Source organism: Pararge aegeria, chromosome 23, assembly GCF_905163445.1.
Source record: "Pararge aegeria chromosome 23, ilParAegt1.1, whole genome shotgun sequence".
Classification (NCBI taxonomy): Eukaryota; Metazoa; Arthropoda; class Insecta; order Lepidoptera; family Nymphalidae; genus Pararge; species Pararge aegeria.
In genome coordinates, this window is record NC_053202.1 from 9,779,854 (window position 1) to 9,796,817 (window position 16,964).

The window sequence follows — 16,964 nt, forward strand, 5'->3', positions numbered from 1 at the left end:
GTCAATAGTTTATTTAATACAATTTTTTTTATAAACAAAATTATGTGATGTAGAATTTTATTAGTGGGTAATATAATAACACATTATTGCTACACAACACTCGCCATATTATGTTAAAACCTATCTACTGCGGAATAAACATTAGTTTGGAACCTTTTGTTTATGGTGTTCCGGATGGGGATGAAATTCATAAAAAGTGGAACTAGCGAGATTACAAGACTTGTAGACTGTCTTTTCTTACCTCTCTTTTAACAAAAAAAAAGGGTTGTTATTAAAAATAAATGGAAGTTTTTTTATGTATAATATTTTACTTTTAAAACATACTAAAAAGTAACGAAAACTGGTTTCGAAAGTAAGAGACACAAAGTTAAAATATTCCGTGAAGAAAACAAAGATAAACGTAACCTACCAGCTGCAATCCAAATTAAACTTTATCCCACAGTATTAAGGTTCACAATCAAACGGCACAGAGATTTCCTCTAATAAAACATCCTACAGTCTTCACCGGTAGTGCGTCGTCTGCCGCCGGCAGTTCTGCGCTATCGTCTGGAAGCATTCTTCGCAAACCCGCACGGGCTTCATTTGCCCGTATCTCGGTAAGGGTATGGAGTTTGAACTGCAGGACGCGCAGAATACTTTACCTGATGAAAAAAAAAAAAACAAAGCCAATTTAAATAAAATGTTATTAATACTATCTATATATGGAGAAGGAGGTGAACCGCCGAATCCAACTCGGATGGGCAGCGTTCGGGAAACTTCGTGACATCTGTTCGTCAAAAATCCCTCAGTGCCTAAAGACGAAAGTCTTCGAACAGTGCGTGTTGCCAGTGATGACCAATGGCTCTGAAACATGGTCGTTAACTATGGGCCTCATAAGAAGGCTCAGAGTCACTCAGCGGGCGATGGAGAGAGCTATGCTCGGAGTATCTCTACGCGATCGAATCAGAAATGTGGAGATTCGTAGAAGAACCAGAGTTACCGACATAGCTCAACGAGTCGCGAAGCTGAAGTGGCAATGGGCCCGGCACATAGTTCGGATAAAGGATGGACGTTGGGGTCCCAAGGTGCTGGAATGGCAGCCCCGAACTGGTAAGCGCAGCGTTGGTCGGCCCCCAACGAGGTGGACAGACGACATTAAGCGCGTCGCAGGTAGCCGCTGGATCCAAGCGGCTCAGAACCGTGGAATTTGGAACTTTCTACAAAAGACCTATGTCCAGCAGTGGACGTCTATTGGTTGGTATGATGATGATGATGATATATGGAGAGATCCAAATGGCATTAGAAAACAGGACGTGGGCAGATGAAATGGAGAGTGTGGCTGTTGAGGACTGGGTTGAAAAAGAGTTAAACAGAGCTGAGAGGCAGAAAATGGAGCCACAATGGGTCCTTGGTTTCATAACTCAATTTGTCAAAAAAAAAGTATTTAACGTAACAAATTTGCAAAAGCTTATTTACTTATTATTTTTATCTGTTTATTATGATATTTTTTGTTCATTACTTCTGTTCTTCAACCAAGGAATAATGAAAGGTTTTTTTTATTATTTTTTATTTATTAGGACCATCTATTTGACTGACGTCGCGACTTCGTCCGAGTTACATTATTGGGTTTTTATATAAATAAAATAAATAAATATAAAGAAACCTACTTTCTATATTTCTTTTATTCGCCATTGGTTGCCTAAAAGAAATCGCTATAAGGCAGCCAAATTGTATACTTTGTTTGTTATACTTTACTTTCATTTACGAAATGTTTGTGGTGTGCGATGAAATTATATTCAATCATTCATTCACTAAATAAATAAATAAACTACGACAATACACACATCGCCATCTAGCCCCAAAGTAAGCGTAGCTTGTTAGGTGTACTCAGATGACGGATGCATATTATTTTGAATAATAAACACAAATACTTATAATATACAGAAAAACTCAGACACTAAAAAACATTCATATTCATCACACAATCATTTTTCAGTCGTAGGAATCGCACCCACGGCCTTGGACTCAGAAAGCAGGGTCGCTGCTAGTACGTATAACTCACTAAAAGGGCTGCCCGCTATCTGAGTGCCTGTTAGCACGGACTTCTTATGCGGCCCATAAGGAATGGAATCTTTGTAATGAGGAGTGAAAACCAACCATGCCATTTTTACCAATAACTAATTGTGGTTTGGGTATCTTTGTCTCTTTCTAACTTACCGCAGTTCCTGCAATGGTGTCTTCTTCTGAAAGCAGTGAAGTGGGCGGAACAGCGCATGCACGCAGGCGCGGCGATATCCGGAACCCATTCCGGGGCACGTTCCACGCTCACGGTCTGCGTACGCGCTTCCCTGCTGAATAAAAACGAAGAATACGTGAGGAACTAAAGTTAAATGTGTAAGAGTACTTCACCCAGTGGGTAGGACTTTCACTTCACTTTCCTAGGGCCGGGTTCCAATCCCAGCGCGCACCTCTATCTTTTCTACGTTATGTGCGTTTCAAGAAATTTAAATATGACTTGCTTTAACGGTGAAGGAAGGAAGAAGGCACAACGTGAGGAGCCTGCATGCCTGAGAGTTCTCCACAATGTTCTCAGTGGTGTATGGAGTACACCAATCCGCACTGGAATAGCGTGGTGGACTACGGACTTAACATTATTGCAATTTTCTTGAGGATCTTTTTTTTAAAAACAATTATAGCCTATGTTATTAAATAGTTTAAATGAAATAGTTGGAAAATCCAAAAGCCTCATAATCTCACGCCTTATAATCTCATTCATTACAATAGAAATTGACATTATTTGTAAATAATAATTAAACTACATCTAATTTTACCGTGAAAAGTAATAGGCTTTTATTCCTCAAAATACTGAAGCCTATGAAAAAAAACCAACTCGATAAGTGAAGTATTTCGCTCGTTATCGTGACCACAAGATACGGGATCCGCACATAGAGACACACGGACGTCCAAGACAATTTTTTAATTCGTTTAAATAATAAAAAGAGATTTAAAAATATCATGTGTTGAAAAAAGTGTTTTTTCTCAACATTTGTCTATTTATATTCACTTATAAAAGCAATAAAGAATAAAAAAAGTGACATTTTATGTTGGAGAATCACTCGGTGTGCGTAAACTGAAAGTAATACCCACCTCAACACTTCGCTTATGAGGCGTGCAATTCAAATTATCAAATATATTATTCCCCGACACAACCATGGCCTGTGTACGGTCAATGTCCTTTCGATAAAAATTGTGAGTATAACACACTAACTTAAGATTTACGTTTATTTTATATAGATAAATTAATATCCACTTACGTATAAGTGAGATCTCCCGTAGACACGGAGGCCTGCAGGTTTCCGCTGTGGTCAACGGATTTCCTCCGCGTCTCGCTCGGCGTCGCTTGCTCACTCAAGGTCGTCGCGTTGACCGTGTTCCGCCGCGTCAGTCGCGTATTCGACTCCGACCCTGTCGAGTCGGAATTACTGTCTGCGTACACTTCCTCAGCTGAGTAGACGCTGTCGAATGAGCTGCCTGCAAGTTAATATTTATGGGATACTTTTTATTTATTTTATTTCTTTATTTTAAATTTTGTTAGTACGGCAGGTCCACTTACACTAACTAGAAAGAACCACATAATTTATGGATAGCTATAAGACAAGTCAGTGCCTGAAGACGTAAGTCTTCGAACAGTGCGTGTTGCCAGTGATGCCTTACGGTTCTGAAACATGGTCGTTAACTGTGGGCCTCATAAGAAGGCTCAGAGTCACTCAGCGGGCGATGGAGAGAGCTGTGCTCACTCCGAGCATAGCTCTCTCCATCGCATCTCTATGCGATCGAAACAGAAATGTGGAGAAATGTGAAATTGGAAGAAGTTATCGACATAGCTCAACGATTTTATAAATTTAAAATGCATATAAAAATTTTCGGAACCAACAGGATTTGAACCTGCGGCTCTCGGGCAATCGCGGCCTGAGCGCTTTCTCCAATTAAGCTACGGCTCTCCTACCGTCGATGCCGAAATTAGTATATGCTTTTTACATCAGTCTTATAGCGACTGTAGCGTCATCTAGTAGGAAACGTTGCAGTGTAAATAACACTAATAAAAATATAAAAAAAGCAATGCGTCATCTCTTGTTTCAAACTTTTCTCATTGTAATATGGACCTTTGAAAAAATAGATCGAAACTGTAGTAAATGTCATTCAATGTTCTCAGAGAATCTCAACAATTCCACCAATCATGGAATAGATACCATTGAGCATTGATTTCCAAGAGCGCATTGAATGACGACAATGAACGGTTTCTGTGTGGTTCTACCGTGTACGAAGGCTAAGTTTTTTTTTTTTTTAATGTTATAGACGAGCGTTAAACTGCAATCACACCTGATGGTAAGCGATGATGCAGCCTAAGGTGGATCGCGCTTGCCTAGAAGATGCCTATTCTCTCTTGATTTGAAGGTACTCATATTGTAGGTACTCGGGAAAATAAATAATAAATAAATAAATATACTAAGACAATACACACGTCGCCATCTAGCCCCAAAGTAAGCGAAGCTTGTGTTATGGGTACTTAATTATTGATTTTGAAAAAGAGCAACTGTTGAGTTTCTTGTCGGCTTCTTCTCGGTAGAATCTGCCTTCCGGTTGTAGAGTCACTCCACACAGACAGACTTGACGTTTCAAAAGTGCTTATATTAGGCCTACTTGACATAAATTAATTTAGAATTTTTTGAATTTTGAATTTGAATTAAGATAGCTGATGAATATTTATATGAATATAATTACACATAAATACTTAAAATATACAAATAAACACCCAGGCACTGAAAACCATGCATGTTCATCACACACTTTCCAGTTGTGATAATCGAACCCACGGCCTTGGACTCAGAAAGCAGGATCGCTGCCCACTGCGCCAACTGGCTGTCTAAAATGGAAACTGGAAGGACATTTCAGATCCTAGCGGTGCGGATCAGAAACGAAGACGCGAAGCACTTCGTACGCGTCCGCGGTATATCGACCACGTAGGGATGCAGATACTTACGGTGCCTCGCGGTTCGACGGTAAAAAGGCGAGGGGGGAACTAGATCAAACAGTAAAGTAAACAGTAACTAAATACAAACAGAACGGAGCGCAAGATATATTAGAAGCAGGCATTACTTTGCGGAATCGTTTGTTATACTAGAATAAAAAGTAGTCGATGTTACTATCCGGCCTTTCAACTAACACTATCCCAAAAATCTAAATGATTTGTTGCTTAGGACAAACAAACAAACAATCACACTTTCGCATTTATAATATTAGTAAAGATTACAAAAAATATATATATACTAGCCGACCACAACGCCATCTGTCGGGCTAATTTGTGAATGTAAACCATCCAGGGTGCCACCCAAACGCATACGGAAAAATTCATTTAAATTGGTCCAGCAATTTAGGAGGAGTTCAGTGACATACACACGTACACAAGAAATATATATATATATATATAAAGATGAAGAAAAACTTCGGAGATAAACCTTGCACTATCATTATCGCCTCTCAGAATGAGAAGAGTGTAGGCCGTGGTCCACCACGTTGGCTCAGTGCGGATTGGTGGACTCCACACGCCTTTGAGAACATTATCGAGAACTCTCAGGCATGCAGGTTTCCTCAAGATGTTTTCCTTCACAGTTCTAGCAAGTGATATTTAATTCTACAAACACAGATAACTTAGAAAACTTGAAAAGGTGCGTGACGATACTCGTCTAGGCTAGGCTATCACCGCTTGAAACCTTGCCCTAAAGAATACGTTTGGCAACATAAAGGTAAGGTTAAAATTGAGTAATGCACGACGATCGCGCCGATTCGGGACGGGAGTTTACGTCTATCAAATAAGATTAAATGCCTTAATATAGCTTCCTCACCATTCTGCATAACCTGGTCCTCGGACGGCTGGTACACTATGGTCTCCTCTTCCTTTGTCTCTGGTATTTCGCTCGTCTGGTTCATCTGGAACACCGCCTTTAGTATGTTCCGCAGGTCAGCTGCGAAGTTCGTCTGTAGCTGGTCGGCGACACCAGCTATACACACGAATAGCCGGTGTATGAGATCTTCACTTGACCTGGAATATTGTGTAGTCTTATTATTAACGGTCGTGCGGAATTAGACGATTAAGAAAATAATTACTATCCCTACTAATATTATAAATGTCAGTGTAAGTTTGTTTGTTACGCTTTCAAGCAAAAACTACTTAACTGATCCTCATGAAACTTTGTACACATATTTGTATTGGAAGTGTTAGAAGTAATATAGGATACTTTTTATTCCGACACTAAGCTCGGTTCCTTTGGGAGAGGGTATGAAAGTGCTTGACAATTTTACACCATAACTCCGACAAATTGTAACCGATTTAAATAATTCGATACTGAATACTTTAATTTTTTTTAGAACTGCAATAAAATTTAATGCCACATCAAAAAACAAAATCAAATGCAGACGAAGTCGCGGGCAACAGCTAGTAAAATTTATATTAGAAATTTATTATTAATATACATAAAGATGTAAAAATATTAAATCAAAAGAAGTATATTTATTTTTCCATTCAAACGAAAATTCAAAGTGTTTACTTATGACAACCCCATTGAAGATAAAGGACCGACACGCGCATAGTACCTACGCTACGCGACGCGTACCTAATAAAGGGATAAAAGTCACATGATTTTAATTTTGCACGTGATGGCTGTATCTAATTTCTTTCAGTAAAACTATGTGTCTATAGTAGTCTCATCAAATACTATTAGGTTTTCGGCTTCACAGATATAAGCCTCAGAGACAGTACATAATGTACCCCTAAATCCTGTTAAGTATTATTTCGGTTAGCATTTAAACGTTGTATATTCAAATAACATTTAATAAAACTGTAAAAAAGCGATTAATAGTCTTACTTGAACTTCCCCCTCGCCTGTTGCCTCGCCGCCAACTCTTGAGCCTGCAACGCTAATGCGATTTGTTCGTCGTCAGCGCACTCCGACGTTCCGCTGTAAGTTACAAAAATATGAAGTGTGCATATGCGAAATTAAAGCATTGAAATGCATAAAGCGTTGTCTGTCGGCAACGAGTGTTCCACTCGTAGTATACTCAAAACTCATTTTTATTAAATATGACTACTCCATAAGCTTTCAAGACTATCGGTTTGTAGTAACTCTACCACCGGTTCAGAAGGCGGATTTTACCGAAGAGAAGCCGTCAAGAAACTCAGCAGTTTCTCTTTCCCATCATTTTACAATCAATATTTGACGGCCGATTGGCGCAGTGGGCAGCGACCCTGCTTTTTGAGTCCAAGGCCGTGGGTTCGATTCATATGATGAACATAAATGTTTTTCATTGTCTGGGTGTTTATATGTATATTATAAGTATGTATGGATATTATTCATGAAAATATTCATAAGTCTCATCTTAGTACTCATAGCACAAGCTTCGCTTACTTTGGGGCTAGATGGCGATGTGTGTGTGATTTATTTATTGATTTAGATCAGATTTTAAACTCACCTTTCATCTACGAAATGGTCCAAATTCAATCTCAGCGGACTGTTTTGATTCGTCGTGCGATTTTCCAATATCACATGCCCGACGGGCGACCATAACTTTTTCTTTTTTTTACTTTTGGAACTCAATTTCTTTGTTTTCCTTCTAGAATTACTACTTTGTGAACAATTCGGTTCGTTAGTCCTATTATTGTCTTCTACTAGCGAACTGATCTTCTTGTCGGACTCTCTGTGTCTCCTTAACTCGCTAATAACATCTTCAATTGTTTTAAATTCTTCCTGGGGGTTCGCTGAACCCCAATTTTGTACAGAACCGCTATTTACACTAGATGCCTCGTTCAAACCGTCTTCACTTAACCTATCTATGTTTAAACTTTCAATGTGAGACGACCCCGCTTCGTTCTTCTGAGTGTCGTCTTCAACGTAATTTATATTTACAACGTCGTCTCTCACATCGGAAAAGGAACTTTCTAGAGTATTCTTCGCCTCTTTCTCATCTATTCTTTCGTCTACTGGACTTTTTAATACCCTGTTCTGTTGCATGAAGTGAGTTTCTTTAATGTTTTTGCTCTGCTCTGTGTCCGGCGAGCGGTCTAGACTGGTGTTCTCTGTGCTGACACCGGAATCCGCTGGGGAATCGTGATCGCTCTCGTAACCGAGCATAAACTTCACCGTTTCTTCTCTATCCATATTCATTTTAGCTGAATGAAAGCTGTCCTCATCTACTTCTATATTATCTTCGCAATTATCTTTTAATTCCTCTTTTGCTATGAGTAGTTGAGTCAAATTCACGCTTGCGATGGTCATATCCATATTAACAATATCCGCTTCGATACTGGGCATCATCAACGGTACATCAGAATTTAATATCGCACGATTAAAGTCATTTTCCTCGTCTTGATTGAACACGGCGGAGTTGTTATGCGATAAAGATGCTAACACAACCGGTTCTTGACTTATCGCGTTCGGTATTAAATATCCGTGGCTAGTTGACGGCATACAGCTCAGTTGTTCATTCCTGGGTCCCGCGAAGCCGAAATCCTCTGAACTGTCATTCGATATAAGCGTCGGTACATCGTTCGTTGAGAACGAATGGTTTTTGATGTCGTGTATGTCTACATCACTAACGATCGATGAGAGTCTATCGACTATTTCGGTTACTTGTTCGTTTAGTGACGTGACTAGCTCCTGGTCGGGCATTTGTCTGGAATCTCCATTCGAGGAAGATGCAGACACTGCGTTTATCACTAGAGGGTCGAACATCATTAGGCCATTTGTTGAAAGGTTTCTTAGTGAAGACAGGTCGTTCTCTGGCCTACTAATTTTTCTTGCTCTGTCGTAATCTCTGCTCTCGTTTGTTTGGAATGTGTCAGTACTAGCTGTGTCCGTCTGTCTGTCGTCTATTTCGGATTCTCTCTCCGATTCGTCGATGTCCTCGCTAAGGCGTCTTAGACCGTCAATTATTGGCGTCATAACTTCAATATTGTCGGGTAGATAGTCGCCATCCGTTATTGTCGGTTCACTCGAACTGTAGACAAAGTAATAAAATGTTATCAATTTGTGCAAACGTTTACCTACTGCTAAAGATATTGTCGGTCGTTAAAAAAACCCTTTTTTGACAGCGGACACAGATCGTAATATCAAAAAACCTGCGGTCCGGGCTCCAGAGTGAGGAACCTCCAAACAATACGCGCCGTTTCGAGGACTACTGCCTTCTGTATCCGACCCTTGGTTCAACCAAGCGAAAGCTTCTTAAGATGTTGGTCGAAGCTTTTCGCGAGAAGACCATTGACTGAAACGACGATTGGAACAATAACGGTCGACTGAACATTAAATATTTTTTATTATATTGAAACATACATACCTTTGCGTTGTGTACAAGTCCCTACAATGTGCATGGTCCGCGTAAAACTTGGAAACAAACTCTCCTATGTCGGGATAGCAGGATTCTCGCGTCGAATCGTCTGCTGTAACCAAAGAAGTAAGTAGTAGTACAGCTTTTTGTGACAGAGCTCGAAGTAGTACCGCTATTTTAAGCGGTTGCAGCCTAGTAGTAAACGCATCGGCTTTCCTTTCGTGGAGACCGTGTTCGAGACCCGGCACGTTTTCAAATAAATAAATATATTACGATACTACACACATCGCCATCTAGCCCCAAAGTAAGCATAGCTTGTGTTATGGGTACTAAGATAACTGATGCATAAATTTTATGAATAATACAAATAAATATTTATAATTTACAGATAAACACCCAGACACTGAATAACATTCATTTTCATCACACAAACATTTTCCAGTTGTGGGAATCGAACGCACGGCCTTGGACTCAGAAAGCGGGGTCACTGCCCACTGACCACCAATCGGCAGTCAGTTTTTAATTTAAACAACGGTGAAGGTAAACATCGTGAGGAAACCTGAATGCCTGAGAGTTCTCCATAAAGTTCTCAGCGGCGTGGCCAGCCTGGTAGTCTATACCAGTGATGAGCAAAGCACGGCCCGCGTAAGTATTTAATCCGGCCCACCAATGGTCCATCGACACGGATAGTATATGACCCGCTATAATTACGTTTTGACTTCCTTGGCCCTTTATTTTACGCCTTGAATTACTGGGATAGAAAATAGACAGCGTTAATATCCGAGATATATATCGGCGTTATACGCGTCGACGATAATAAAGATGTCCTATAAAAAAGCTCACAAGGTATTTCAAGGCCCGCCAAATTAGAAACGTCCTCGTTGGTGCACAGAAATCGCTCTAAAGTCAAAGCTAGTCTAAAATCTATCTACAATGATTAGTATAGGTATATTTGTATATGCTAGCCTATCACGCGGCTTCAGCCGCGTTTCGATCTTGGCTATCCAAAATTCATAGCCTATATGATAATCTTGCAGGGTATGAATACGTATCTCGCGACAGGCTTGCGACAGACTTGCGACAGGCGTAAATCTTGCAATCACTGCTGTCTAACGTCACTTTTGTTTATTTATTGTGTTTAAAAGTGAAGTGGAAGACAGCAGTGATCGCAAGATTTACGCCTGTGCAAGCCTGTCGCGAGATACGTAATCACCCTGCGGGGTATAAATTCGGCATACATGGGTTGACGATGATAAGGATGCCCTATAAATATAAACCAGGATGCCGCATAAACAGCTCACCAGGTATTTCAAGGCTCGCCTAATTAGAAACATAGAAACATATTCGTTGGTGCACAGGAATCGCTCTAAAGTCAAAGCTAATCAAAAATCTATCTACAATGATTAGTATAGGTATATTTTTATATGCTAGCTTATCACGCAGCTTCATTCGCGTTTCGGTTTTGGTTATCCATAAATTCCGCGGGAAATTTACATTTCACTGGGATAAAGTAGCCTATATGATAATCCTGCAGGTTGATTCCGTATCTCGCGACAGGCTTGCGACAGGCTTGCGACAGACTTGCGACAGACTGAAATCTTGCAATCACTGCTGCCAAACGTCACTTTTGTTTATTTATTGTATGGTCAAAATTAACTTTTCCTTAGTTGCACCGAACAATCTCCTTCGTGGCTTCTCCATCTACAAGACATTGGCGAAGTACCTTGTGCCCAATTAGCACAGACAAAAGCCATAAACAAGAATTGAATTGAAGTGAAGTTTGACAGCAGTGATTGCAAGATTTACGCCTGTCGCAAACCTGTTGGAAGATAGAAAATCACCCTGCGGGCTATTATCCGGCCTGTGCAGTCCGACACCCCAACTCCCTAGTAATCGAGGCGTCCACTTATACCCCCGCCCCCGACGTCGAGCCTAGGCGGCGACGTCCGAAACATGACCTTTACGACCATGACGATCAAATAACTACCGACAATGTGTCCCAACAGCACACAAACACACAACCAACACAGCGTCTTTACCGGCGAAGACGAGGGCCTCGATTTCTGACGTCATCCGGACGTGGATCCTTACCACGGTTACGGGGGCGTTCGGACTAAACAATGATTAGTCCAAAAGTCCACCAACACTCAGATTAACGTCGAACCGAGCCGAGGTCCGAGCCCTCGCAGGAGGCACCCTCGGGTCGACGTCTCCCACTCTCCCCCCGATGTCGTCGAGCCCTGGGGCTCTTCTCATGGCGAGCTTTCGCGCTCGCCCCACTCCCCCGGTGACGCCGTAGCAACCCCAGGTGGTTATCGGCAAGTGCCCATCCGAAAATCGAAAAAAATCGACCCAATTATCCGGCCTTTGCGGGTTGGCTACGATAAGGACGCCCTATAAAACAGCTCACCAGGTATTTCAAGGCCCGCCAAATTTGAAACGTCTTCGTTGGTGCACAGAAATCGCTCCAAAGCCAACAGCTCCCGCCTATCTAGAGTCCACAACAGGGACCTGATCTTGTGAAGCAGTGTGCGAAAAGGCCGGAACATGTCGGACATCTCCTCTGGAAATAGTAAACAAATAAATACACTACGACAATACACACATAGCTCATCTAGCCCCAAAGTAAGCGTAGATTGTGTAATGGGTATGGATGAATTTTTTGAAAATTTATGAATAATTGACATTATTACTTATAAAATACAGATTAACACCCAGACACCGAAAAACATTCATGTTCATTATGAAAACTAAGCTTAATTTGAACAATAAATAAATGTTAATTCTAACAAATAAAAAACATTGTAAAGTCAACATCTCGAGGATGCTCCGGTTTCGGAGCGAAACGTTGTAGTAAGGATTGAAGAAATTATAAAATCACACCATACAGATACTCCTGCTTTTCGCGGAGTATAGCAAATTAAGGTTAATTTTCATAATATATCATGGAAATCTGAAAAGTAACGCCTACTTCTATCCAATATTCATGCTCATCACACAATCGAACCCACGGCCTTTGACAGAGCAAAACTCCAACTTCAACTGCGGTTGTTGCAAACTCGACCTGTATATAGGTCGAGCCCCCCATCAAATCACATACAAAATTAAAATCATGTGACTCCTGTCACTTTATTAGGTACGCGTCGCGTAGCGTAGGTACTATGCGCGTGTCGGTCCTTTATCTTCAATAGGGTTGTCATAAGTAAACACTTTGAATGTTTTGAATTTGTTTGTATGGAAAATTAAATATGTTTCTTTGGATTTAAAATCTTCACAGAATTATTCCTTATGAAATATACTTATGCATACTTCAATATTATTTCCTAATTCTGTTAGACGTTGATTAAAAAAAAACAATACTCACCCGGCAGTTTGTCTATGCTCAACGGCCCGCTAGAGTAGATAAGTAGGCCGCTCACAATGGCTAGGCGAGGTACCGCGAACATCAGGGCCGGGTCGTATGAGTCCACCTGAAAATCAAATTGAAATATTAGAACTTTATTTTGCTATCTGGCCCAGTTGTGGTCGCAAGATGCGTAATGAGACAAAGGACAGACCATCGCCGGCCATATATTATAACATAATTTGTGGAGTACTGACGTGCTGTCAATGTGATCGCACATATAAAACAAAGAGTGGTTATGCCAGTCACTTGAGAGCACAGCTAGAAGGAGTCGCTGTGGTCGGATACGGCCAGGAGGATATATATATACTACTTTGTGCACTAGCTGGCACAAAGTGCGTTTGTATTTATCCTCTCATATTATTCGGCTAGGCTAGGCTAGGTTATAATAATAATAATAATCTTTAATATATCCAGATACTCTGGATACATACATATTGCATTTAAAAATTACATAATTATAAAAGAAAAAAATAACAGTATACGATATGAAATTTAACAGTCAATCTAGCTTCCTAGCAAGTGTTTGCAAAATACTGTTGCTGTACCGTCCACAGCGCTGGCCAAGTGCTGGTCTCGCGCTAGGATCACTTGTTTAAGATATATATCTAAAGTCTAATTTCGGTAGAATCCGCCTTTCGAACTGGTGGTAGAGTCACTACGAACAGACCGACTTGCCGTTTAAAAAGTGCTTATATTAATTAGGCTTACTTGAAATAAATACATTTTTAATTTTTAATTTTTAACTAGCGCTCAATGACGCTCAGGTAAGTGAGGTTAACTAAAATTCAATCTTACCTGTTCCTGAGTAAGGAGGTTCTGCTTCAACGCCCTCCGCAGACTCTCGGAGAACAAGACGCAGATGAGTTGTTGAGCTTCGAACTCGTGCGGCGTTTTCACGTTGACCATTGCACTCACGTAACACAGTTCGAATTCCGCGAACAGTCTGAAAAATATTACTTTAAGTTAGTGTTTGATACTTTTTTTTTTCTTGCAAACAAAATACAAAATTATTTTTTGTAATAAAAAATACTGCATTTACGGTACAAATGGTGTCGAAAATGATAGACAACGTTCTGGGTCAAAAATGATAGATATGTTGAGACCTGTCAATTTAGTTTAGATACTTGTGTACAGCTGAATTAGCACAAATATCTAACTACGAAATATACTTGAGGTTTTGACAGTTGCTATGCAGAAAGAAGAAGAAGAAACCCTGAAATACTTTTGTCATGAGTTCACAAACGAACACCCACCCGCTAGCTGGAAATAATAATAGCTAACGCAATTTATTTCATTACATAATTTTATAAGAATGGGATTTTTCAAATATACCAAATTCGTCATAAAACAACAACATAATTACACCAATAGGTAACTGGCGCGGACGTCGTCAAAACCTAAAGTACGTAGCTTTTTAGCATTAGGTACTAAATAAACTTACCTGTCAAATATTCTCAGACTCTCATGCAACATGTCATCGTGGTCTTGTAACGCAAGACCGCGCGGTCGCAAGCACTGCTCGCGGAGAAGAGATCGAACTGTTTCTAAACTTCTCGTGAGAGCTTTCGCTAGGGGGCGCATTGCGGCGGATTCCTCTTCTCTGTTCATGATCGAGGATCCCGCTGCTAGACACTGTAAATAATAGAATAAAATAGAAAAACTTTATTACAATACAACACAATAGGAAAAACACAAGGAAAACGGTAATAGTACTCAGTGCTAGGGTGCAAAGGCAGGCCGCCACTGAAAGTCATTTTTTAACCTGAGCGTGCCAAGCCGATAAAAAAGTGCAAAGTGGATGGTGCATAAAGTATGTTACAAAAATAAAATAAACTTACATGAAAATACCGATATAAATTTATATAAACTACATTAGATATATATATGTATGCTATTATAAACTTACACAATACTCAATTACATAGAGAAGTCATAATATTTTAAGCAGTTTTTTTTTTAAATATACTACGACAATACACACATCGCCCTAGCCCCAAAGTAAGCGTAGCTTGTGTTATGGGTACTCAGATGACTGATGAATATTTTTATGAATAACATACATAAATACTTATAAACTACATATAAACACCCAGACACTGAAAAACATTCATGTTCACACGAGCATCCGCAAACATAGTCTACGCACTGCAGGGCCGAGGCTCCGAGGCTTCTTCAACACCACCCTCAACACATTGTCGTATAAATCATCCACAGACTGCATGTGTACAAAAATAGTACAAAGACTGTGAAAAGGTTTCATTCATGAATAATTGTGAACCAAGCTTGTGTCATTTGTCTGTAATTGCACCGGCAACCACGCCCTTTACACTGGAACTACCCGGTACTCACTGGCGTGCATAGAGGGTATACACAGGGTATGCAGATGATATAAAATGAAGTACGGCTAAGAATTAAGATGCGTACAACGATATACATATTACATCTCATAGAGACAGGACGACAAAATGGTAGACATAATTATCACGTGGCGTGAATTAACTCCTTTGAGGACATTATGGATAACTCTCAAGCGTGACGGTTTCTTTTCACTAAAACCTTCACTTTTCACCGTTAAAGCACTATTTACTTGAATAAATTAAAAACGCGCAAAACTCCGTAAAGTGAGTGGTGCGTGGCGGGGTTCGAACTCGGTCCCACTGAAAGGGATATAGAAGCCCTAACCACTGGGCTCTCACCGTTAAAAACTAATAATCGCGCCGTCACAAATCAAAATCTATTATAATCTAAGTGTTTAAACTAATTTCGGAACTGCTGTTTTAAGAAAATAATATCCAGACGATTTCTAGAAAAAATGTCCAGTTCTCGTCACAACTGACCTGTTCTTGAACCAGTTCAAAAAATCATGATTATGGATGGCCCTCAGAATAAAGAATATACAGAACCTTCATTCGGCCATTATTGAATGCAATGCTTTGTGTCAAATGCAGTGTTGCATACGTCCCGCGCACGTCTCCACGCGGAATGTTAAATAAATAAATATACTACGACAATACATGGCTATCTAGCCCCAAAGTAACTGTAGCTGGTGTTATGGGCACTTAGATAAACTGATGAATATTTTTATGTATAATATTCATAAATACTTATGAACAACCAGACACTAAAAACATTTATGTTCATCACTCAAACATTTTCTAGTCGTGGGAATCGACGCCTTGGACCTTGGACTCAGAAAGCAGAGTCGCTACCCCTGCGCCAATCGGTGTTGCTAGCTAACTAACTTTTTCCATTTTCCCCATTTAATGGGGAAATAATTACTGTCCACTACTAAATGGAGTGAAGTTACTAACCGCCTGTTCGAGAAACACTACTGAAGTGGAGTGGTTTTCATGCTGCACTGTCAGTCGTGGACACGATTTCTGTATGTTCTTAATTCTGTGGATGTCACCTTATTAATAATGCAAAAAACACGTCTCACCTCTGCACCGAACCACAGCTGTCCAGCCAAGTTGTCCTGGAGAACGTCCTCGGGAAACTTGACGCGGAAACCCCTCGCCACCCTCTCGTCACCCAGCACCTGGTCCATTATCTGGCTGGTGATGTTGAGCACTCTGTCCTGGGAACAAAGATTTTAAAATAATACTACTGATTGGATAGACGAGGACTTTTTTTTTTATCTTTTTATTCAAGGGACTTTTATAGGTTACCTATATATATGACAGCCCCATCGTTACACACAATATGAATTCTAAATACACATAAATCTTAAACTACAACAATTTAAAACTTAAACTAAAGAAACTAGTGAAGGATCATTATTTGTTTCTATCAGCCGAACATCGCTGAAGCGGATAATTTTAAGTGTGCAATTTTAATTATTTATGTATTTCATATAAATTGAGGGTGTTATATGTTATATATATTTATATAGGTATTTATGTTATATATTTACATATTTATATATGCTGTATATGATTGTTAGTAGTTTACATTAATTATGGGTAATTTCATGTATGTTTATATCTTATTTGTATTTATATGTAATATATTTATACATATATATTTTATTTATATATTTGTATAATTTTTAAATCTTATTTATTGCACCACCAACCTCTTTTCTATGTTTTTTCCTTTTACGCCTTTGGTTGCCTGGAAGAAATCGCTGTGTAGCGATAAGGCCACCAAATTGTACTCTCTTGCTATGTATATCTCTGTAACTAGTTTCTTTTCTTTGGTG

The 16,964-nt window shown here is 39.8% G+C and overlaps 1 protein-coding gene across 3 annotated transcripts in view; it reads right to left on the reverse strand.

The window, feature by feature from the left end:
• Window positions 1-16,964, reverse strand: part of LOC120634208 (lateral signaling target protein 2 homolog) — a 55,967-nt gene continuing 39,003 nt past the window's right edge. The window contains exons 3-14 of one of the 3 annotated variants that reach the window (XM_039904675.1): window positions 16,203-16,340; window positions 14,205-14,395; window positions 13,559-13,706; window positions 12,722-12,827; window positions 11,768-11,920; window positions 9,367-9,466; window positions 7,507-9,030; window positions 6,903-6,995; window positions 5,883-6,079; window positions 3,294-3,510; window positions 2,197-2,330; window positions 1-641 (exon numbers count right to left, since the gene is read on the reverse strand). In XM_039904675.1, the coding sequence (XP_039760609.1) occupies window positions 502-641; window positions 2,197-2,330; window positions 3,294-3,510; window positions 5,883-6,079; window positions 6,903-6,995; window positions 7,507-9,030; window positions 9,367-9,466; window positions 11,768-11,920; window positions 12,722-12,827; window positions 13,559-13,706; window positions 14,205-14,395; window positions 16,203-16,340 (3,141 nt within the window). In that variant the 3' untranslated portion in view covers window positions 1-501. Of the gene's footprint in view, window positions 642-2,196; window positions 2,331-3,293; window positions 3,511-5,882; window positions 6,080-6,902; window positions 6,996-7,506; window positions 9,031-9,366; window positions 9,470-11,767; window positions 11,921-12,721; window positions 12,828-13,558; window positions 13,707-14,204; window positions 14,396-16,202; window positions 16,341-16,964 lie in introns of all 3 variants that reach the window. The other 2 variants (XM_039904676.1, XM_039904673.1) reach the window with 2 other exon arrangements.